Below are 24,801 nucleotides of genomic sequence, written 5' to 3'. Positions count from 1 at the left end.
TTTTGACAGTTTGAAAATGGCCTTAGGCTCCGTTTGTTTCGCATTTGGGAATACTATTATTAGTATTCCCAAAAAAGTTAAACAGTAAAATGTCATTATTCTCAAAATATTATTCTATATTTTTCAATTTGTTTTAAACTTCCTAAATTTGTTAATTTAACAAAACACCCTCAAATAATATTTTTAGAAATTGCAAAAACACTCAGGCCACCCTCCGACGGTGGTGGCCGGCTGTCCGTATTTAATGTGTAGGTTAGGGGTATTTTTGTTAACTTTTAATATTTTACATAGGGGATATTTTATTAATTTTTAAATCTTACATCGTAATACCCGCCCAATTTAACTTTTTTCAAAAGATTATTCTAAAAACTATCATAATAATGACCAAACGAAGCCTAAATTTTTGCAAAATTTGCGTGGGACCGTGGTCTCCATTCATCATTCATTGGATCCGCCCCTGCGATCAATGCTCAGCTGTTGCATGCATATGCTGTACAGGAATTAAATTTTATGTTTAGAAAACTAGTGAATAGATATATAACTCCAAACTGTATATGTCTTAGAACAATACAAGATTGAATCCTCAATGTTTCCAGAAGAGAGAGATTTATTGGCCATTCTATTTTGTTTTTAGGCATTGTCAGCCATCAATATCTAGTGAAAGGAAAGTGGCGGTACGCGAGTGCATCAGCATGGTTTCTTCCCTTACTTTTGGACTTCTTTAGAGAGAAACAAGTTGGAGCTGGATCGATAGTTTAAGTTGAAAATTTCAAATTTTTTACACCTCCTAACTGAGACCTTATACCAATTAAAGCAAACCATTACTCAAGAAAATATCCAAACAAATCACTCAAGTCATTGTAAGACACTATGTATAACTATATAAATAGCAATGCAAACATCCTATGACTTGTACAAGCCCTTGCATTTATAAACACTGCTACTTCTCAGTTCTCTCACAAAGCACTCTCAATAACGTCCTTTCAATAAACTGATGGCCAATGACATCTTACAAGCTCACAACGTTCGTGTTTCAGAGAGTGGAAAAAGATATATAGTACTTGGACATGGAATGGGCACTGACCAATCAGTGTGGAACAGACTTCTTCCATTTTTCACTGGTATGTATCGTGTCATTCGCTACGACCTAGCCTGTGCTGGTAGCATGAATCCTGATTCTTTTGATATTATAAAGTACGCTACCCTTGATGGGTACGTAGATGACCTACTTAACATTCTCGACGCTCTTGGGGTTGATCGCTGCGCTTTTGTGGGTCACTCCATATCCGCAATGATTGGAATCTTGGCTTCCATTCGGAGACCTTAGCTCTTCTCCAAGCTCATTCTTCTTTGTGCTTCCCCAAGGTAAATCATTTAGATATTCAAAGTTTAATCTAGTCAGATTTTATAAGCTTAATCAGAATTTAAAATTTATGCATTCAGATTTTTGAATGACGACAACAACTATCGTGGGGGATTTGACCGAGCGGAGGTACAGAAAATGTTTGCAGCAATGGAGGCAAACTATGAGGCATGGGTTTATGGGTTTGCACCGGAAGCAGTGGGTGCAGACTTGCCAGAAGTTATTAGAGAATTTAGCCGGACCCTATTTACAATGAGGCCCGATATATCATTGTTTGTTTGCAGAACAATAGTCAACACTGATATAAGGAGCGTGCTAGGCCAAGTGAGGGTACCATGTTGCATCATTCACTAGGGGTGAGCACGGGTAGCGGGTAGAACCGGAACCGGGGGTAAGAACCGAAACCGGAACCGGAATCTACCCAAAACCTGCACTGTGCGGGTAGGTTCCGGTTCCAATTTTTTGGAACCGCTACTGTGCGGTTCCGGTTCCGGTTCTTACCCCCGGAGGAACCGGAACCGGAACCAGAACCTGTAAAAAGGGTACCCTGTTTGGAACCTGTAGGGGGTACCCTGTTTGGAACCTGTTTTAGAACCTGTTTGGAACCTGTTTTGGAACATGTTTGGAACCTGTTTTGGAACCTATATTGGAACCTGTTTAGAACCTATTTTGGAACCTGGACTATAATGAAATATTTGTGAAATGTAAATAATGGGGGAGTTTCTATTATTTTACATATAAAAAAATTTAAAATAGAAAAAGTTAAATTTTTAGAATAACCTAATTAAATAAAAAAAATACGAATACAAATACTATTACATAAAATACACCATATTAAAAGCTTTAATATATTATAATACATTAATATTAAAGTTTTGATCAATTAGTGAATAATTGGAATTATGATCCAATTAAAAGTGTTTTACATTTTTAATGTTATTAAAAGAATTATTTTGTGAATAAAATAGTATATTTGATTGAGTAATAATATATTTAGTTATTTACTTCAATTATCAAGTTCTAAGTATATCTATAATAAATTGTAATTAATTAATATATTGATAAATTGATAAACATTAATAAATTTAATTACTAGTTAATATCATACTTAATCAATATAACATACATTATAGTTAAATGATTACTTAATTAATTATAATTTTATAACATTACTTAATTGATTTATAGTATAATAATTATAGCATTACATTAATTGATTACTACTTAATTAATTGACTTTATTATAACATTAGTGCAAACTTAATTAAATGATTAAAAATTAATTAATTATAATATTACATTAAAAATTTATAGTATAATTATTAATAGTTAATTTACTATAACATTACATTATAGTATGATTATATAATAATATACATTACATAATTAAATAATTATAATTGATTATGAGTTATGAATTATGTTTTAAACATTAGTAATTATAATTTGCTACATAAACATTAGCACAATACTAATTAAAGATAAGAATTAATAATTATAACATTACCTTATAATATTTCATTATAAACATTAATTAAACTTACATTATAGTTAAATAATACTCAATTAAATTATAATTATATATTACATTATATTATGATCACTTACTTAATTATAGCATTACATAGTTAAATGATTACATAATACATAATTAGTTATGAATTTATAACATTACATTATAAACATTGTAATTTACTAATTTACTATATTACATTACTTATAAACGATTAAAAATTTAATTAATTATAACAACCTTATATATCTATATATAATTACTTAATCAATATAACATTCATTATAAACATTAGTATTTAATCAAATGATTTGAAATTTAAAATTATAATATCAAATTATAGATTTATAGTATGATTATTTAATTCATTAACATTACATTATACTATTTAGTATGTCATATATTAAATAACATTACATAATTAAATAATACTTAATTGATTATGAGTTATGATATTATATTTTAAACATTAGTAATTACTAATTTACTATATAAACATTAGCACAATACTTAATTGAATGATAAGAAATTTAATTAATTATAACATTATCTTATAAACATTAATTAAGCATTACATATAGTTAAATAAATTCTCAATAAATATAATATTAATTATATTTACATTTATATGATTACTTACTTAATTATAGCATTATATAGTTAAATGATTACATAATTACTTAATTAGTATGAATTTATAACATTACATTATAAACATTAGTAATTTACTATACTATTACAATTAATTAAAAGATTAAAAATTTAATTAATTATAACATTACTTTTATTTGTAATATGATTACTTAATCAATTAACATTCCATTATAAACATTAGTATATTAATTAATGATTTGAAATTAATTAATTATAATATTAAATTATAGATTTGTAGTATGATTACTTAATTCATTATAACATTACATTATACTATTAAGTAGATCATATAATAATATAACATTACATAATTAACTAATTACTTAATTGATTATGAGTTATGATATTATATTTTAAATATTAGTATTACTATTTACTACATAAACATTAGCACAATACTAATTGAATGATAAGAAATTAATTATTATAACATTACCTTATAAACATAATTAAGCATTACATTATAGTAAATAATTACTCAATTAAATTATAATATATTAATTACATTATATTATGATCCTTACTTAATATAGCATATATAGTTAAATCATTAATAATTATTAATTAGTTATGAATTTATAACATTACATTATAAACATTAGTAATCTACATACTATACATTACTTAATTAAACGATTAAAAATTTAATTAATTATAACATTACTTTACATATTTGTAATATGATTACTTATCAATTATAACATTCCATTATAAACATTAGTATATTAATCAAATGATTTGAAATTTAATTATTATAATATTAAATTATAGATTTGTAGTTAGATACTTAATTCATTATAACATTACATTATACTATTTGTATGTCATATAATTAATAACATTACATAATAAATAATTACTTAAGATTATGAGTTATGATATTATATTTTAAATATTAGTAATTACTAATTTACTACATAAACATTAGCACAATACTTAATAAATAATAGAAATTTAATTAATATTAACTTACCTTTAAAAACTTAATTAAGCATTCATTATAGTTAAATAATTACTCATTAAATTATAATATTATTATATTACATTAATTATAATCACTTACTTAATTATAGCATATATAGTTTAATGATACATAATTACTTAATTAATTAGTATGAATTTAAAATACATTTAAACATTAGTAATTTACTATACTATACATTACTAATTAAACGATTAAAATTATAATTAAACATTACTTATATATTTGTAATATGATTACTTAATCAATTATAACATTCCATTATAAACATTAGTATATTAATTAAATGATTTGAAATTAATTAATTATAATATTAAATTATAGATTTTAGTATGATTATTAATTCATTATAACATTACATTATACATTATAGTATGATCATATAATTAATATAACATTACATAATAAATGATACTTAATTGATTATGACATTATATTACAAACATTAGTAATTTACTAATTTGTACAATATTTAATCGAATTATTATAATTTATTAATTTAAACTTATATTATAATTTATGGTATGATTATTTATTAATTAAACATTCTATTATAAACAATATATAATACTTAATTAAATGATTAACAATTTAATTAATTATAATATTACATTTAATTAAATATATATTACTAATTAATATAATATTACAATTTACATTGTAGTATGATCACTTAATTAATTATAACATTACAATTTACATTGTAGTAGATCACTTATTTAATTATAACATTACTGTTTCTAAATTAAATATCTAAATTAATTGGTATATTATAAATACCCAATAACCAATTATAACATTAAATAATAAATTATAAACATTAATAATTTATTAACTTATCAAATAGACCCCTGGCAAATAGCAATGTTAGTAATTAGTATTAAGAATTGTTGTTGTTTAAATGATTTTGGTGAAGTTATTTTATGTGAATTGTGATGAATAATTGTTTGTGTTTTGGTTTTGATTGACGAATTTTATGTGAATTGTGATGAATTGGTTGAATTCAAGCGTTGCTTAGAGATTACAGGTTATGAGTTACATGGACACAATGAATGAATACGAAAATTTGTTAGGGTGTATTTGTAAACTTATAAGTTGTTTTGTTATTTTTTAACTATAGGGGGGTAATATGATTTTTACAGGGTACCTGGAAAGGAACGGACCTGCATTTTAGGTTCCGGTTCCTGAATTGAAGAACCTGTACTGTGCGGTTCCGGTTCCGGTTCCTTTTTTGGGAACCTGTACTGTGCGGTTCCGGTTCCGGTTCCCCGGAAAAGTAGGGTACCGGAACCGCTCACCCCTAATTCACACTGCCAGGGACGCCTCAGTCCCCTTATCAGCGCTGAATATTTACGAAACATCTTGGTGGCCGTACCACGCTGCAGATATTGAACACTGAGGACCATTTGCCGCATTTGAGTGCCCCTGCCTTAACGGGCCAGCTATTTGTAGAGCACTACCACGATAGCTTTTTTGTTAGGATAAATCAAAAACTAGCCACATGATCGATTATATATTTGTTTCTACGGTTTTTGTCCACCAGATAAGGATATTTAAAAAAAAAAAAAAAATTGGCAAAATCATCTTGTAATTATCAGAAGTTTGTTGTATATATCTTGTAGGCAAAAGGTTTATGTCATAAATCGGGTTAATAATGAAAAATATATAAATACACAAAAGCAAGAACCGAATCTAAATCTAAACCTAAAATCTATTCATAGAAAACCACAATATTCGGTGTTCTTTAAAACCTAAGAATTAATTTCTCAATCCTTCTAATATTATTGTACCACTTCTCTATCTTTGCATGTATCAAATCAGGAGTCACAGCTCATGAGAATTAAGAAAGTTTGATTTAGAAAGCATCACTTGCTGGTCTCATAGTAAAAGAGTAAAAGAGGATTTAAGTTTAAATGTCTCCGAATTTGAGTCCCCACGATTGTTAGAAGTGATCACTGGAGCTCATACCTAACTAGTAATTTCAGGATCCGGAGAATAGTCGAGATATGTGTAAGCTAACCAACACACTGGGTCATAAAAAAAGTTTGATATATATATATACACTTAATTTGAAGAACACATTACTCTTTGTTCATGATATTATATAGCGACTCAACGTTTTGTTTAAAAACATCAAATTCTCATTAATTAATTTTAAATTTCAAAGGGGAAAAAACTATTAATATAGAGAGATTATTATAAAGAAAAAAAAACCTAAAAAATATATATTTTCAATCATATATATTGTTTCAAACTCGAGAAATACGTGTATATATATACTTAGAGAGGTATTCTATGCTTGATCTCTCCTCTAAAATACGAGTACATGTGCATCATTAATTTAATGACAATCCAAAATTTATGAGTACAACATTATTAATTCATTAATTTATAATACCATGTGGTAGAATAATTTGAGCCCTTATTTCAAGCAAATGAAATGAACTTTATAACCCGAACTTTGACTCAGTTGAAATGTAAATCTAGTTATCATCTTCTGTTCTAATTAAGGCCATTAATAACTATAATTTTTGGTTCATTTCCTTATAAATAATTCTTATCATATAAAAAAAAATGATGATAAAAAATACATTAATGTTACGCATACAAAATAAGGATCCCAACTTTGCATCTCAAATGATATGACAATTTTCCCCTTAAATTATATCGAGCGTCTTTCTTTTTATTATCATAATTTCAAGCAAAAAAATCATCTTGTAAATATGGGAATTTAACGGAATATATTGTAAGGGTCATGATCCTCTCCTGATTTGGGTTCACTTGAACTTTAAGAATCTCATCATATCAGTAAATTTTTATTTATTTCTCGCTTAGATCTATTTGTATATTCATATTAGTAATGACAAATAACAAGCCTTTGAAAGCTTAGATTAGGAGAGAATCTTGATATATATTGTAATGAGGAATTTCTTAAACAATAAATAATAGGATTAAAATATAATTATTTATTAAAACATGTGTCATTGTGATTGATTTCCAATCATATTAACTATTAAGGGGGTGTTTGGTTGGGGGTAATATGGGATTACTGGAGATATGTTATCTTATATTACTTGATTACCACGTTTGGTTATCAAGTAATTTAAGATTCTGATAATCTTCAAATACCAATAGTAGTTACTGTTAGTAATATTAGAGGTAATCTGATTACCTCTATTTTCTTAAGTATTCTAAGATTACCAAGGTAATCTTTTCTTTTATTACAATTATATCCCTTATTTATAAAATATTAGGACAATGATGCCCTTATTTTTAAATTTATTTACATAAATATGGTTTTTACTATTTTACCCTAATTAATTAACTTTTTGGACAAAATTACCTTTGAATTCAAAACAAATTGTAGCCCACCCAAGCCACCACCCCCACCCACCTATCGTCGGCAACCACTGCCTCGGCTAGCCACCGCCGCCACCGGAACGGTGCACAGAAGGCTGAAAAATGGTTGTCGTGCTCCGATATGGCCATTTTCGGCCAGATCTCTGGCTGGAAATGGTCATACGACGCACGGTGGTCATTTCCTGCCTTCTATGCGCCGTTAGGTTGCTGGCTGCCAACGGCCTGCGGTGGTTGCTGGCGGCTGGCAGTGGCTGGGTTGGCGGGGGTGCTTTGTTGATTTTCTAAACTTTTATTATGAGGTTGTCTTTGCTAAGTTTTTAAAATGCAGAGGGGTTATAATAATCAATATTAAAAAATAATATTATAATAATATTTAATTAGAGGACAATTCAATTATTTAAATAACTTACCTATTAATTTATTCCTCTCAATCAAACATACTAATATAACATACCTATCAACTAACCAAACACATTTTCTTAAAGATTATAACGTACCCATCAACTAACCAAACACATTTTCCTAAAGATTCCTAGTAATCTTTAGGAAAATGTAAACTATCATTATAACCCTTCTAAATTATAAAAAAAACAAAAGCCCCATTAGAGCGAGATTAATATCATATACCCTACTCGACTATCCGTGCAAGACAGGACTTATGGGAGATAGGACTCTTGTGAGACTAGATTCTTTTGACTTAAGAATCTGCAATTTTTTTTATTTTTTAATTTCTCCCGATTAGAGTGTTTTTTTTTTTTTTTTTTCCTTAAATATGCATTATTTCATTAAATACGTATCCTGAACATGTAACAACAATACAAAAACCTTAAATGAGAAGAGAGAAGAGGAAAGAAGAAAAAGTATAAAAACATAGTATATAAATTTGTAAGAAAGATGCCAATGGTATTTACTATTTATGGTTGAATTTTGATGACAAGACATAAATGCATATCGGCCTCCATAATCTTTATGGGCTTCTCTCGTAATTTGGACCACATTTAGAATTAAATGCGTCATTCGGATTCAATCTGCGTCAATTTAATGCGTACCCCTTTCCTGACCTACCTCATTGAATTTTATGATACATAATTTTAAAAATAATATGTTGAAAATTATCATTCATAAAAATTAGAAAAGTCCAACTAAATTAAATTTCTTGTGAGAGTAAAAATTGTTTTCCCTCTGTTCTTCCCAATTTCTCCTCGAGAGGTATGCGTCAATAAACAATACAAATTAAAACATATTTTTGTGACTTCCGTCTCTATTCAGCAATTTAATGTCCTTCCTATTAGGAGTAAACGACTTTTTCCAACAAAAATGATTGTTTAACGGCATTTTTCCATTCACAGACTTTTAAAATAATATTTTATTATCTAAATTTATATTTTAATGGTGAACAGAGAGCAAACTCGATCCAAGTTGTTAGATTTTTTAAGAAGGAAGACCGATGAGTCTTTTGAAAGTGAAAGATTAGATTTTGGTAGTTGCAATTGGTCAGAATTTGACTTGGGAGGGGCGGTTTCGCAAACCCCAATCGTTTGGTTGTCGACGGTTGATAGAGTCAATGGAATTTGGGTTTAAAGGGTTTTGGTGAGTGATAATCGGAAAAGAAAATAGTGGTGGTATAAGATCGCATTGATGTCAGAATCGGAATCATAATATAAATTTGAGTAATGAAGTGATATTTTAAAAGTTTGTGGATAAGAAAATGTCATTAATGATTAAACCAATATTTGGGTGGGAAAAAAAATCGTTTACTCTTCCTATTAGTAGCCATAATGCAACCTAATTGATTGATTGGTCTGTTCATTCTTATTTTAGTTTACTAAAAATAAGGTCATGAACCACTCTTGATGGAAAAAGATATAGTAAAAAAATATTTTATGAGTTCTTGAGTTCAAGTCTTCACATGTGTTAACAGGATTGGTTACTAAAGGGTTTATCTAGTCTTCAATTTCAGAGTCTCGAAAGAATAGTTGAGGTGCGTGTAAACTGGTCCAAACACCCCGATCACAGAAAAAAAAAAAAAAAAAAACTAATAATAATTGCATGGTTGCATTGCATAGGCGTGGCTGGAAGTGAGAAACTTTCATACTGCGCCAAACTTTCATGGTGTTGTTGGTTAGTATTAGTTAAAGAGAAATAAATGAATTCAAAGTAGATTAATAACAACCCAGTTTCACTTTTAATAGTATTAGAAAAGATAAAAGTTATCAGGAAACGGATGCTTCGTTCGGTAAGTACATTAATATCTATCCCATCCAACGCTATCAAGCTATGACATTGCATTTAATATCAACCCACGTGTCTGTTGAGTTGAATTTAAAGCTGCATATATTATCAGTGTTTTTGTCAGTTGAAACTGGAAATGGAAAAAATGGAAGAGATTGAAGGTAGCATAGCTGATCTTAGAACAACATTTAGAAGTCGAAAAACCACAAGTGTTGCATGGAGGAAAAATCAGCTTCGAGGTCTAATAGAGCTAGTTCAAGATAACGAACAGAAAATTGCTAAAGCCCTTTATCAAGATCTAGGAAAGCATCCTGCTGAAGTTTATCGTGACGAGGTAAACATATGTATATTCATCTCTTATTCTAGATCCATAATTTATAATTTGTGGAGTCAGGTCACGTGATTTATATAACTTGTGTTTGATTATTGTGAAATAGATTGGAATAGTTAAAAAATCAGCAAACCATGCTTTGAGTTGCGTGGAGAAATGGATGGCCCCAAAGAAGGTTCGAGTTTCTGTAATTTCGTTATCACTTGGGCATTTCTTTTCATGTATATGGTAAAAAGTTTGTGTTTTGGTGGCAGAATCGTTTGCCGTTGCTGTACTTCCCGGCAAGTGCACAAGTACTGTCCGAACCACTTGGAGTAGTTCTTATATTCGCGTCTTGGAACTTTCCTATATGTGAGTTTAATCAAATATATATGCATGGAATTCAGTAATTGGATTAGGTTATACTAGGATTTTTGTGTACTTCTTGTTTCAGTTCTATCTGATATACGCTAACATATATCTTTTAAGGATAATCTTGTTAAGAGCTTAAATATTATCGTCAAACACTTTCATTGATTTCAGTTCTTTAATAATTGATAGTTGTTCAACATGATGCCACAACCTATTTGACCAATGGAAGCTTCAGCTTTAGTTGACAGAAAATTTTGCATATAATTCACTGATCAATATTGTTACTTATACTGTTTTTAAGGTGGGGGTTCTATTTTCTATACCAAATGCGTTTTGATGGAGATTATCAACCGCATTACTTCACATGAATTTTATCCTGTTTCATAACTGTATTGTGTCATACTAAAGTTTTCTGGTAGACATGTATGAGTGATATTCTTGGGTGCAGCTCTGGCATTAGACCCATTGATAGGAGCAATAGCTGCTGGAAACACAGTGTTGCTAAAACCTTCAGATTTAGCCCCAGAATGTGCTGCTTTTCTACAAGAGACCATCCCTCTTTATTTGGATTGCAATGCCATTAAGGTCATCAATGGTGGAGCAGATGTCGGCGAGAAACTACTGCAACAGAAATGGGACAAAATTTTCTTCACAGGTATATATATATAACTTCCCAAATTTGCAATTCATGAATCTAAAATATTCTGTCAGGCTTTCACAGATGAAATACGTGATGTGCACTGACCACTATTTCATCAAATTAATAATCAAATGCACATTACTAGTTTGTTACTCAGCATGCAATACTGGGGCGGGGATGATAAGAATTATAAAATTTTGCATTTTTATGAATATATCTTCAGGAAGTACAAGAGTGGGTCGCATTGTTATGACCGCAGCTGCTAAACATTTGACTCCCGTCACTCTAGAGCTGGGTGGAAAATGCCCTGCTGTCGTCGATACTCTGTCCAGCCTCTCAGATATAAAGGTACTTTTGACTTACTGTTTACTTCATCTACAATGCTTTAAAGGCTTTTAGAACAGAAAGGTAACATTATATTGAATTAGTTTCTAGCTAGTCAATTTGATTTTAGTTTGCTCTTGTTATTGTTGTGATCTCAAGGTGATGGCCAAAAGAATCGTTGGTGGGAAGTGGGCGGCTTGCAATGGGCAAATATGTATTGGAGTTGATTGTGTACTTGTGGAAAAGAAATTTGCTTCTACTCTGGTATGTATTACATTCACTCGACTAAAATTTCCTTGTATTGTGCTTAAAATAAAAATCTTAAATTGACTTGCATAATTCTTTGGTAGATTGATTCACTAAAGAGAACAATCAAGAAATTTTTTGGTGAAAACCCCAAAGATTCAAACAGCATAAGCAGAATTGTCAATAAAAACCACTTTGACAGACTGAGCAAACTTCTTAAAGATCCTCGTGTCGCGGCTTCCATTGTTCATGGCGGTTCATCAAATGAAGAAAATTTGTAAGTTACTCTGATGGGTATAGCAAGCATGTAAACATTGTTAAACCTAAGTTTTCATGCCGGATTAGCTGGAGCCAGCTAATTTTTGGTCTGCCAAAGCCACAGGAAAACTAGGATTATATGATCTCTTTATTTGCAATCTCCAAACTCAATTAGAAGACTTCCAAATGGTCTTATTCCAATAAATAGCCTGATTTCAGTGCAAACTCGAACAGGTTCATTGAGCCAACCATCTTGTTAGATCCTCCACTTGATTCCGAGATCATGACTGAAGAAATCTTTGGTCCACTGCTTCCCATAATCACAGTAAGAATATTCTGATCTTTCTGTGCTTACCATGTTTTTGACATCATGTTTGCTTTGTAAATGAAGCGAATTTCTTTTCTAACAGTTAAATAACATTCAAGAAAGCATTGAATTTGTCAACTCTAGGCCCAAGCCTCTGGTCATTTATGCCTTCACCAAAGATGAGACATTCAAGAGACAAATTTTATCAGAAACATCTTCAGGAAGCGTAGTATTTAATGACACCGTGGTTCAAGTACTGCTCTGCTTCCGTCTTTTAGTTTACTATGATAGTAATTTTGATATTTAACACAAAATTTGAAGAAAACTAACGCAAATCTTGCTCAAATTTTTATTTTGTTTACAGTATGCGGCTGACGTTCTACCATTTGGAGGTGTTGGGCAGAGCGGGTTTGGAAGGTACCACGGGAAGTACTCGTTTGATAATTTCAGCCATGAAAAACCAGTGATGCAAAGAAGCTTCTTCCTTGAGATGGAACCAAGGTATCCTCCGTGGAATGATTTCAAGATAAATTTCTTCAGATTCGCATACCGTTTTGACTACTTCAACTTAGTGCTTCTACTGCTTGGGTTGAAAAAGTAGCATACTCCTATTTACATATAAAAATAACCCGTCAACTCTCCTATCAGATGGGATGTACAATTTAGGTTTTCACAGTATATGGAAGCTAGAATTGATGTCATTGGATAGCATTGAATATGCATTAGACCTAATATTGTCATTGTATTATCTGGATTAGGAAACTACTGAGAACATCACACTAAGGGTGCGTTTGGTTCAGTATTACGAGAGAATATTATATTACTGAAAAGATAGATTACAAGAGAATCTTTAGAGAAATATGTTTGGTTGGTTGAAGTAAATTGATAGGTATGTTATAATAATATGTTTGTTTAGAATGATAAATGAAAGGGTATGTTATGTAGATTATTATATCGTCCTTATTTTTAAATAATAATATAATATTATTATTTTATTCTATTGTTTTTTTAACCCCCTATATTTGAAATTTTACTAAAACACCCTAGCCATATAAAACTTTAATTTGTAGCAAAATCACCCCTACCCACCCCAAGCCACTGTCGGTAGCGAGCCACCATCGTCGGCAGCCGCTGTAATGGTGCACGATCGGTCGGATCTGGCTAGTCGTGTGCTAATAAGGCTTAATCCGACCATGGATCTGTGAAAATGTCAGATCTTTGGCTGTGAAACGATAGCCATTTCATAGCCAGATCTATGGTGTTTCACGGCCTGATGTGAAACGGTCAGATCTGGCCATTTCCTAGAAATGTCTTTACCGGCACACGACCGGCAAGATCCTGCCAATCTTGCTTCGATATGATGACTTTCGCAGGCGACCAACGGTAGTGGCTAGTGGCTAGCGATGGTCTTGGGTGGTTGGGGATATTTTGTTAACTTTTAAACTTTTTTGTGGTGGGGTGTTTTAGCTATATTTTCAAATGTAGAGGCTCTGGGTAATTGTTATTTGGTAGACATATGAGGGCAAATGTGTCTGAAATAATAAAAGATTAAGGGTAAAATAGGGTCAAAATTAAGATTACTTTGGTAATCTTATATTAACTCCTCTTGGGAAGATAATCTGATTACCTCCAATATTACCCAGGAGCAGATCCAATGAATGACGAATGGGGACCATGGTCCCCACTCAATTTTTGAAAAATTTTAGATTTATTTAAATTTTGCCTCTATAGAATTTGAAATTTTGGGAATGGAACGGCCCCATGGTAAGTTTGGATTTTACTTTTGTAAAACCCCTTTTTTAATCCTAATATATATATTACATATTTTTTGTGATTTTTATTTTTATGCAAGGGGATCTGTCAGTTTTTAAAAGTTTTATTAAAAGTGAAAATGAAAGGAACAAGAGCGGTTGGGTTTACATGTAACTGGAAGAGAAATCTGGGCATTTTTACAACAGAAAGCTGATATGGCAGGGTTATGGTGAGAATAAAAGAATTTTAGGGCAGTTTCATAATTCAAAGAATATGTTTTATATATAAACTGGGTTATTCCCCAAAAATCAAAATGAAGAAGAGAGAAAATCCCATAAAGAAGAAATAAAGAAGAAGCAAAGGAGAAGGAAAAAGAGAAGAGAGGGAAGAATGAGTTTGGCCAGTTTTATCCATCTGATTTTTTTGCACTTGAGTTGATGGTACTTGAGAACCAGGCCGAGACATATGTTATTGACATGCGTTTTTGTGATAAATTTGTTCAGTTACAAGGAGATGATTTGGATAAGAATTTAGTTCGGTTTAAAAAAAGATATTTTGTATTCGTTGGTGTGTAAGCTTGTTAAACTTGCATTGATTTTACCAATTGCGATTGCGATCATTGAAAGGGCTTTTTCTACAATAAATCTTGTGTAAAGTCGTTTACGCAACCAAATGGGAGATCAATGGATGAATAATTGCTTGGTCACTTATATTGAGAAATGTATATTTGATACAATTAACGATGAGATGATTATCTAACGTTTTCATAATATGAAAACTCGTTGAGGACAATTATAGAAAAATTGTTTTATTTTTACAAAAATTGTGTTTTTTTAAGATATTTATTTGTATTTTGTAACTTTTTGTTGAAACTCATCGTAATGAAAAAAAAAAGTATAGTTATGATTGGTTTTAATTTTTTTTTTTTTTGCCCCCATCGAATGAAATTCCTGGATCCGCTACTGATATTACAATAGTAAACACTATTTATAATAAAAGATTACGTAATATTTTATTACTTAACAACTAAATGAGTGAATCTTGAAAATTAAACAAAGATTATAGGATTAATTTTATATCACCCCGAACTTAACCTAAACATTAGTGCAAGAAGTCTAGTTTAATGGTGATTTCCAACCAAAAAAAAAAACTAGTATCTATATATAATGCTAAATATATAAATAAATTTTACAAAAATTTGTATAAAAACTGTGATAGAAAATGAGTAAAAAAGTGAACACGATGATGAATTTCTCTTTTTGTACTCAATCTTCGTATATAGGGTAGGGATGGAATATTATGTGAAGCATTAAACAATAAAAATGTTTAATAATACACGCGCTCTGGTGATGAAGAAAAGTCAACAAATGGTCGTGAATTGTAAAATCCACGCGCTCTGGTGACCTGTTATAGAAGATTAGTTACAACTTGAGCAGTTGCGTAATTGCGTTTCGTTTTGTGTATGGGAACAGCCGTCCCTTACCACAATGCGTCTGCGCCACCGTTAGCCAATCAAATTCATCATCTACACAACACATTCGGTATCCCGATCCCAACCCATGTTCCCTTTGTCATGAGATTACGGCCAGATCTAACATTAAAACGCGTCGCTAAGAATATAGGCTTCAACGAGAGATTTCAAGATTCACGAGTCTTTTGCTTAAAACATATGGAAACCAACGCCAATCAAGTTTCAATCAAGCAGGAGAAAGAAGAACCAAATCAAGAATCAAAGGAATTGCCACAGCAGCCGCCGCCGCCGCCGCCTGAAAAGCCGGAGCCAGGGGATTGTTGTGGCAGCGGATGTGTTAGATGCGTGTGGGATGTTTATTATGAGGAGCTCGAGGCTTATGATAAGCTTTATAAAACCGATTCCACCAATACCAAATCCAATTAAGCCTTATTTTTTTTCTTTGTTCTTTAGTCGGCTTTAAGATCTGTGATGTCTTGTTGATACGATTTTTATCAATTTGTCGATGATTCGTTGAATTCCCATTTGAGGAATTTCGTTCTTCATTGATTGGATAATGAGAAGGGATTTGATAATTTGATTTGATGCTTTTCTGTGATATTACAGCCNAAATACGCGTTTGTTTTCTTATTTTCAAAATCATATTCTAAATTAATTTTTTTTAAATCCCCTAAGTTTGTTAATTGACAAAAACACTTTTAACAAAAAAAATTTATAAATTGATAAAAACATCTCCATTCTCCACCCATCCATAGTTACTAGATTCTGATAACCACTATCGGTGGTAATTGAAATCTATCACAATGATGCACTGCCAGTCAAAACTGGCCAGTAATGTGCTGATCTGACCTTTTTCGATCAGACCTCCAGTAGGTCTGGCCAGAAAATGCCAGATCTGACCGTCAACGACGGCTAAGAGAGATAGTCATCGTTGAACGTCAACAATGAGAGATAGACACACGACTGGTTAGATTTGACATGACATGCACCGTAATGCCAGATTCGGCTAGATTTCGATAGTGATGGCCATAATCTAGCAACTGTCGGTGGTTGGGGGTGTTTTGTCATTTTACAAAAGATTTATATATTGGGGTGTTTAATTAAATTAGCAAACTTAAGGGTTTTTTTTTGTTAATTTTTAAATTTTACCTTGTAATAATCACCAAACTCTACCTATCAATAATATTTTAAAAATATTACTCAAAATATTAAACAGACACACCAATTTCATTACATAATGGACCATCTTTTTTTTTCTTTTCTTTTTTTTATTTTTTATTTTTTATAATCGGGGTGTTTAGGCTTATTTATACGTACTTCAACTAATCTCTTAGAACCATGGAGGTTGGAATTATCGGCAGGATAAGAGCTCCAGTGGCTATCCCTATTAGCAACTAATGAGGGACTCAAACTTAGGATTTCTTGAGAATCCCTATCGAACTACTCTACCACCCAAAGGTAATTTAATGAACTATCCTTTCTTGATTAGATACCTATCTTATACCTTAACAAAATATGAGATTATGAGCCGAAGTTAATTTAAAAAAAAAAAAAAAAAAGTAAAAATAAAAACTACTTCTTAATTATATTGTTTATAAATATATACATAATATAGGTCAAAATAATTTATTTAAAATAATAAGTATTTTGAAATTTTTATAAGTTGTTTAGTTGTATCTTAAAAGTATTTATATGATTTACAATAAATTAATTTAAGATAAATTATTTTATGTCTATCTTGTAACTATTTTTAAATTATTTAAAGTGTTTTGAACATCTCTATACTATTTTATGAATTTGATTTGATACTTTTTTTTTTCTATATATTAAAATATATATTTAAGATTATAAATCTCTTTTATATTATTATTATTATTATTATTTTATTTATAAAAACTCTACTCTAGTAAGCTTGACTCTTATATGCTTTACTTGAAGAAGTCATACAAAATAGATTTTAAATTTTTTTATAACGAACCACTTAGCTTGTGACTAGATGACAAAACCTTAGATTACTAAGAAGTTTTCTGTTCGAGTCTTACCAAGTGATTACCTACCACATTTATGATTTACCTGTCATTAGGTTTGTAGAGTGTTCAATAAATCCTAAATATTAGTTATCAAAAAAAAAAAAAAAAAAAAAAAATCTGATAACGAGCATATATATATATTATTTAGTGTTTTTTAATCAGCTGTCATAACCGTGTATTTTGGTAGTGAGAATTGTAATGCGTATGATGATGTACTGTTTGGTACAAAAATATTCATTGAATGATAGTGAGTTTGGTAGAAAAATATTCATTGAATGATAGTGAGTTTGGGCTAGTTGCATGGAGATTCTCTGAACCTACTTAGCTCAAGTTTCAACTGATGAGAGGAGAAAATGATAAGAGCTTGAAAATACTGTTATAAAAGCTGCGTTATAATATTTCAAAATACCAATTTTTTAATTAAATTTTTGGACTATTATGATTTTAATGTAATCAAAATTTTGGACTGTTATGACTCGAATGCAATTGCAATTACTTCGGTTACTTTACAATTCAAATCATGGCTGGGCAGTTTCATTTTTTTTAATTAAAAATGGTTGTTATAAAAGCCGGGTAGTTTCAATTTTAATAATTAAAAAAATGGCTGTTACATGTAAGAGGTAAGTATAAAAGGGGGTGTTTTATTCTCTTTTATACATAGATAATTTTTCAACTTGAGAGAATTCATTTTACCTCTATATTTTTATTTTTTACAACTTCTATTTTTTCTTATATTGTTCTAAGCTTCTGTTAAAAGCGTGCACTTTAAATAGGAGGTTGTCATTGTATCGTGGAGGTCGGTTCGCTTCTGAGCCATTTGCATCGAGAAGATCCTTTCAATAGGGCGAAAATCTGATCTTAGGGACATTGCTTTTGCACACCTTGACGCTGCTGTATCGTTGCTGAGTTTGTTGCTGTTTCACTGCTGTATCATTGCTGTTTTGCTACTGTCTCTCTGCTGTTTTTCTTGCTGTTCTTCTACTATTTTACTGTTGTTTTTCTGCTATTTTATTGTTGTTTTCCACTGTTTTGTTGCTAATTTGTATTAAATTTCAACAAATACATATTTTGTTAGTGATTCAATTAGATTATTTGTGGAAAAATGTTTTTTTAATGTGAAATTTGAGTTAATTATTTCGTAAATACTTTTTATGGAATCACGAGTGTATTTTAAGTATTTTCAGGTTAAAAACAATATTTGAATGAAGAATAATGATGTCGATGGAATTTGTGACAAGTAGGAACAAACGGTGTTAGAATCAGAGTAAAAACGAGAAAGTTGTTACATGTTGAAGATGAGACGTAAAACTTGGAAATTTGTCAAGATGAGCATGCTTTGATATTTTGATCATAAATGGAGCTATCAAAATCGAAATTCGATGATTCTTGTGGCGTTGGAAAGCTGATTCAGAGAGCTACAAAGTTTGTGTTTATGACTTTGCCAGATTCTGAATATTCCAGACTCGTGGGATAGAAAGAACTATTGTTGCAGCAACCATTTCTATCACTGCAGTGACCGTTTCTATCGTTGCAGCGACGGATCACGGGCCTGTGTTGGGTTATTGTATTTTCCTAGTCCGAATCTGAATGGTTTAAGGCCTTTGATTCTTTCCTAATAAACCTCCAAACCTTAGCACTATAAATAAGAGTCTTTAATTATTTTTTAGAGAGGTTAGAAAAGGAGAAAGAGTAGCTACTATTTTGGAGATCAGAATTCTTGCAGTTTTTGTTCACCAATTAGAGAAATTTTTCTATTTTCTTTCTTGAACTCATGTTTGTTAATACAATGATTGTTTTTATTACTGTAATTATTAACAAAATTCCTATTATAGGGCTAAAGATGTAGCCCAATTTATGAATGTGTTAATTTTATTGTTGTTAATTTTAATTGAGCATTAATTCTAAGTTTTATTATTGTGTGTAATGCTTTCAATTCTTAATCGAGTGTTGAATTATTTTATGAGTTGGGTTGAGATCGAGAGATGAAAGCTGATTAGTCTAAGGTAATAAAACCATAAATTGAGCGAACGCTAGAGATATGTTATCGCGATTTGTGAGACTATGATAAATTCCATAGAACTTAATGATCTCTTAGCTAAATCTATTTTAGAGATATTTAGGGTTAATTCATTAATTATTCTAGAAAAAGTTGGTAAAATATTATGAAGTTTGATATTTAAAATAAACTTAATTAGGTTAGCAATAATTATCAATGTATAGGAGTAAATTAATGTGAAGTATGTGTCTTAGATTTAGTCTTATTGATTTTCTTACCGAAATATTAATATAATTCTGCTTTTGTTTATTTTTTATTAATTATTTAATAAAATAGACTAATTAGTACATTTTGAGATTGACACTGGTTTACTTGAACTTTGCAAGTTGCGTGATTTCCTACCAATGCAATAGCCTGTCAGAAAATGTGGTTGAAATCACGAGGCTTTCTTAAGTTTCACCGCTGACTCCGTCAAAGACGCTTAAAATTTAAAACCGAGTTACAACTCATTGTCTTGTTGCACTTGCACAGAACTCTCCAGTCTTCGTCTTCCATTCCTGACGCGTGGAATTCGGGTTATAAGTATTAAGTACATCTGCAGTGTATTGCGCGAATCAGTACGCGTTTTTACATAAAGCCCACTCAATTTTCTCCATATTATTAAATATATTAAAAAATATATATATATATATATTTTTTTTGTTATAGGAAAACCCATTTTGTTTGTCCTTTTATAGTATTTACGGGTAATATTATATATAAAGAAATTTATAAAATTTTTTACTAAAATATGATGCAACAGAAGATAAATGAAAGAATGAATTAGATGAATTTAATTTTTTATATTCATTCTTTCATTCATCTTCTATTATATTATTTTATACAAGAAATTTTTATAAATTTCTTTATACATCTAATATTATTGATTTCGAAAATGTGATTTTCATTCATATATATATTTATATATACATGAGTTAAAATTGCATTTTTGAAACTAGTAGATGGTCGTTACAAAAAGGTCAAATACACGAGTTTACCAAAAAAAATCCAGAAAAATATTAATGAATATATATTTTACAATTTGGTTTGTGATATTAATAAAATCCATTGCGTGTTTTGTGCTTCTTTGGTGTTGTTCCACAATATTTATAGGTCATATCACAAGTTAATTTACATTGAGTTAAATATAAATTAATCATTTATATGGCATGATAATCTTTGATTTTGAAGCATATATAATGTGATCGGTCTGCTGTATTTTGAACTACGTTTAATAAAAATAAGAATTTATTTTTTTAAAGTATTATTTCATATTTTAATTGTCAATTCAATTAGTAGTTTTGTTAACATTGTCAAATGACAAATAAAAGCGAGTAATACTTTACATTTCAAATAGAAACTTAAAAAATTTTTCTTCGTAGAGTGATCTGTTTCCACATGTGATATTAACGCGTATATGATAAGATGATGTTATAAAATAATATGACATATGATGACAAAATACTTGAAATAAAAATTTTGGCCCATTTTTTGAGATCATGTTTAGTATGAATGAAAAATTAATGTATAAACCTTATGATGTTAGTTTGGTGGTCAAGAAAGTTTGCTTCATTTATTAATTTTGTGGGTTCAAACCACCTTAGGGTCATCTATTACACTTGTGGTTTACTTAGAATATTGGGCTTGTAGAATGTTTAATGAGTCTTTAAGATCAGTTGAGGTGTACACAAACTGGTTTGAATAATTTGATTATAAAAAAAAAAAAAAAAAAAAAATTAATGTGTGGATGGGTAGGGTAAATAAATATGCTTTAGGCAGTGATGCACTGAACTCTGAAGTAGTGGCTTGACCTTGACCTAAAGAGAAGTGAGTGAGTTTTTAGAACCAAATTAGTGGTCTTGGTCTTACTTACCCAATCGAAGTTGCCCCAATTTAATTGATTGGGTTGGTTGATTTGGTTAGACAATTTGGGCCCAAAATGTAACCACTTTTACCATATCAGCATAATGGAAAATCCAATATTGGTATACTCTTAAGTCAATATTTTCAATAGGGGTTTAAGTAAATGTAATCAAATAATTAATGTCAAATATATATATATATATATATATATATATATATTATAACGCGATACGCCTTGGTTATTTGACATATCACATTTTAGAACTCATTTTAGGGCTATAAAATTATCCTCTTGACACATTGGATTGACAATTAGGATTTGTGGTTTATGAGCCTAATCAAATTGCTCCATCTTGACATATTGGGTTTGTATATTGCTTCATTATAATTAATAATTAATAAAAATTATTGGATTTGTATTAATAATGAATAATAATAATAATAATATATAGGTGATTGCATGGTATTCTAAAGTGTAACTATTTTGACGCGTTGGATGTGCATTAATAACAAGTATACATGTGCATTGGATTGTATTAATAATTGTGGTTTAATGACATCTGTCTAGGATTGCTATTTATAATTATATTGGTGTATTGTATTGACATTATAAACGTTTCTTTGTATTCAATTCGTATTTAATTACGTTGATATTTGAAAGGTCCAATAAAGAGTTATAAAAAAGGTGAATGTTCATTGTGTATTATTACAATATGTTGTGTATTAGGATTTTATAGTGCATGCTTTTTATTTTTGTTGAGAATTTGGATTCTGATAATTTTTTCTTGTGGGGTTTATATTTACATCCGGGTTATCCTGCACAAAGTTTATTTTGTTTTTGTTTTATAGATTAACGTGGTCTCCTCATTAGTAGCTAAGGTTTACAATTTCTGATTTTTTGATTTGGAATATGTTTTACAGGAACCCAGTTCCATGTGCCTAATGGAGGGCAGTGATTCTATCATCTTGCAGATGTAAGGTTAATGCACTTGCATCGAATGGGTGCTAAACAAGAACAAAATCAGGCCTGGAGCAAGCTGGATAGTAGTTTATTATTGGCTTTTTTTTTTTTTTTTTAATTTTTTTAAGATTTTTTTTAATTTTTTTTGAAGATATTAGGATTTTATAGTGCATGATTTTTTTTTTTTTTTTTAATAAATTTTGGATTATGGGGGTTTTCCTTTTTGAGGGCATTTGGTTCAGGGAATGTTAGATTACTGAGAATGCTGAATTACTGGAAAGATAAATTATTTTGAAGATTACTGAGAATCTTTAGGAAAATGTGTTTGGTTAGTTGGAATAAATTGGTGGGTATGTTGTTTAAATTACTGAAGTGTCCTTTAATTAAATATTATTATTTAGATTATTTATAACCCCCTAAATTTAAAAACTTAGCAAAAAAAAACCCCATAATAAAAGTTTAGAAAATCAACAGTACACCCCACCAACCCAGCCATTGTCGGCCGTCGGCAACCACTATTGGCCGCCAAAAGCCATCAACATAACGGCGCACAGAAGGCACGAAATGGCCTCCGTGCACCATATGGTCATTTTCGGCCATTAACGCTCACAGACAGCCCTGATGGTTGTGCTTCTTCAAATATTTTGAAGAGTGGTGGTTTGGGAACGTTAGATTGTTGAGGTTAAAAGGGGATATAGTTGATGACAGGATTTACATTTAAAGAATCTTGATCATGGGAAAGGTTCTCATTCATTAAAAGCTGTTGAAGGGTTTAAAAAGGTCTTTTCAAAGGTATCGAGTGGGAACTATGATGGATATTTAATTGGTGGGGAAGAGGGTGTTGGAAATAGTTCGAAAGATAGGGCATCGATACCCAAGGTTTTAATTCCAGGCTTGCCAGATGAATCCAATGGTGAATGTGCTGCACCTATAAGTAGTTGCTTCTGGGAGTGGAAACCTAAATTTACTGTGCATTATGAGAAGGCAGGGTGTGAAAATGTAAATTCCCCACATGTGCTGTTTCTTTCTGGCTTTGGGGTTGGTTCTTTTCATTATGAGAAGCAACTACAAGATTTGGGAAGGGATTATAGAGTATGGGCAATTGACTTTCTTGGGCAAGGCATGTCATTGCCATTTGAAGATCCTACTGCATAGTCTAACGAAAGAGGTACAACAGAAAGGAAGGATAAAGTGTGGGGATTTGGAGATGACGCTGAACCATGGGCGAGTCAGCTTGTTTTTTCTATGGATTTATGGCAGGATCAGGTTCGTTATTTCATAGAAGAGGTCATTCGTGAACCAATATATATTGTGGGGAACTCACTTGGAGGATTTGTTGCAGTTTACTTTGCTGCTTGCAACCCTGAACTAGTGAAGGTTGTTACATTGCTTAATGCAACACCCTTTTGGGGATTTTTACCCACCATTTTTTTGGTTCTCCCCTGGAGTTGGTCACTCAAGCAAAGGTGTTTTGATGCTTATCTTCTTTTTTATGTGGGGATTTGTTAAATGTTGTCCTTGGTGTTCTACTAGTGAGGTGCTACAATTTTTTTTGAGCCAACAACTGCTGTTTTTGTAGTGTTTGTGGGTAGCAACTATTTTGCTTATTGGTTTTTTTTGCTGTTCTTGTATAAGCCTTGGTTGTCTTTTTTTGCAGCAGCCTGGGTGGTTTTTCTTGGTGCATGCAGGCTGCTTTTGGGCATTAGGATTAGGTTCTTTCCTTTTGCTTTTTGGTTTGTACACATCGTCTCTTGGCCTTGTCCCCAATATGTGGTATTCTGTAAGAAAGCCAAGGAAGGCAAGCAGGGGAATTTGGGCTATAACAAGGAAGATTCCCATGGGTGAGGTGTTAGGGTAAGGTGTTACAATAGATGAGGTGTTCGGGTGAGGTGTTAAAAAATCAGTTTTAGGATGGACAGATGGCCGCAAGATATGGGATGAAGGAATAATTCTTTTTTTAAGTGAGAAATAGTATAAAAAGAGAGGCAAAAGGGCGGTGAAGGCATCAGATATTAGAAGGGAAAAGTTCATAATATGGATATTGGGGAGGAAAGCTGACCCTCTTAAGTTCAGCTGGGATGGGTTTCTTTTATGCTTTATTTGACTAACATAATTACTCAGTTTATCA

The 24,801-nt window shown here is 30.7% G+C and overlaps 1 protein-coding gene and 2 pseudogenes across 1 annotated transcript; all 3 read left to right on the top strand.

Moving 5' to 3' along the window:
• Positions 1-994: 994 nt before the first annotated feature.
• On the top strand, positions 995-5,980 carry LOC116122753 (annotated as a pseudogene).
• Positions 5,981-10,240: 4,260 nt separating this feature from the next.
• LOC116122879 (aldehyde dehydrogenase family 3 member F1-like) lies at positions 10,241-13,411 on the top strand. Its single transcript, XM_031408682.1, has 10 exons — positions 10,241-10,438; positions 10,542-10,610; positions 10,690-10,786; positions 11,235-11,441; positions 11,650-11,774; positions 11,910-12,014; positions 12,101-12,273; positions 12,489-12,579; positions 12,665-12,814; positions 12,926-13,411. Exons 1-10 carry the CDS (start codon positions 10,241-10,243, stop codon positions 13,160-13,162), a joined length of 1,452 nt encoding a protein of 483 aa, XP_031264542.1. The 3' UTR covers positions 13,163-13,411.
• Positions 13,412-15,982: 2,571 nt separating this feature from the next.
• LOC116122794 lies at positions 15,983-24,531 on the top strand (annotated as a pseudogene).
• The last annotated feature ends 270 nt before the right edge of the window (positions 24,532-24,801 follow it).

Source organism: Pistacia vera, unplaced genomic scaffold (assembly GCF_008641045.1).
Source record: "Pistacia vera cultivar Batoury unplaced genomic scaffold, PisVer_v2 Contig1025, whole genome shotgun sequence".
In the NCBI taxonomy this organism is placed as follows: domain Eukaryota; kingdom Viridiplantae; phylum Streptophyta; class Magnoliopsida; order Sapindales; family Anacardiaceae; genus Pistacia; species Pistacia vera.
This window is presented reverse-complemented; position numbering and strand designations above follow the sequence as displayed.

Bases quoted from the DNA above. Each gene is read 5' to 3' on its own strand.
- LOC116122879 (XM_031408682.1), top strand. From the start codon at position 10,241: ATGGAAAAAATGGAAGAGATTGAAGGTAGCATAGCTGATCTTAGAACA. The intron at 11,442-11,649 runs GTATATATATAT...ATATATCTTCAG, and splicing joins GGACAAAATTTTCTTCACAG to GAAGTACAAGAGTGGGTCGC. The intron at 12,815-12,925 runs GTACTGCTCTGC...TTTTGTTTACAG, and splicing joins TTAATGACACCGTGGTTCAA to TATGCGGCTGACGTTCTACC.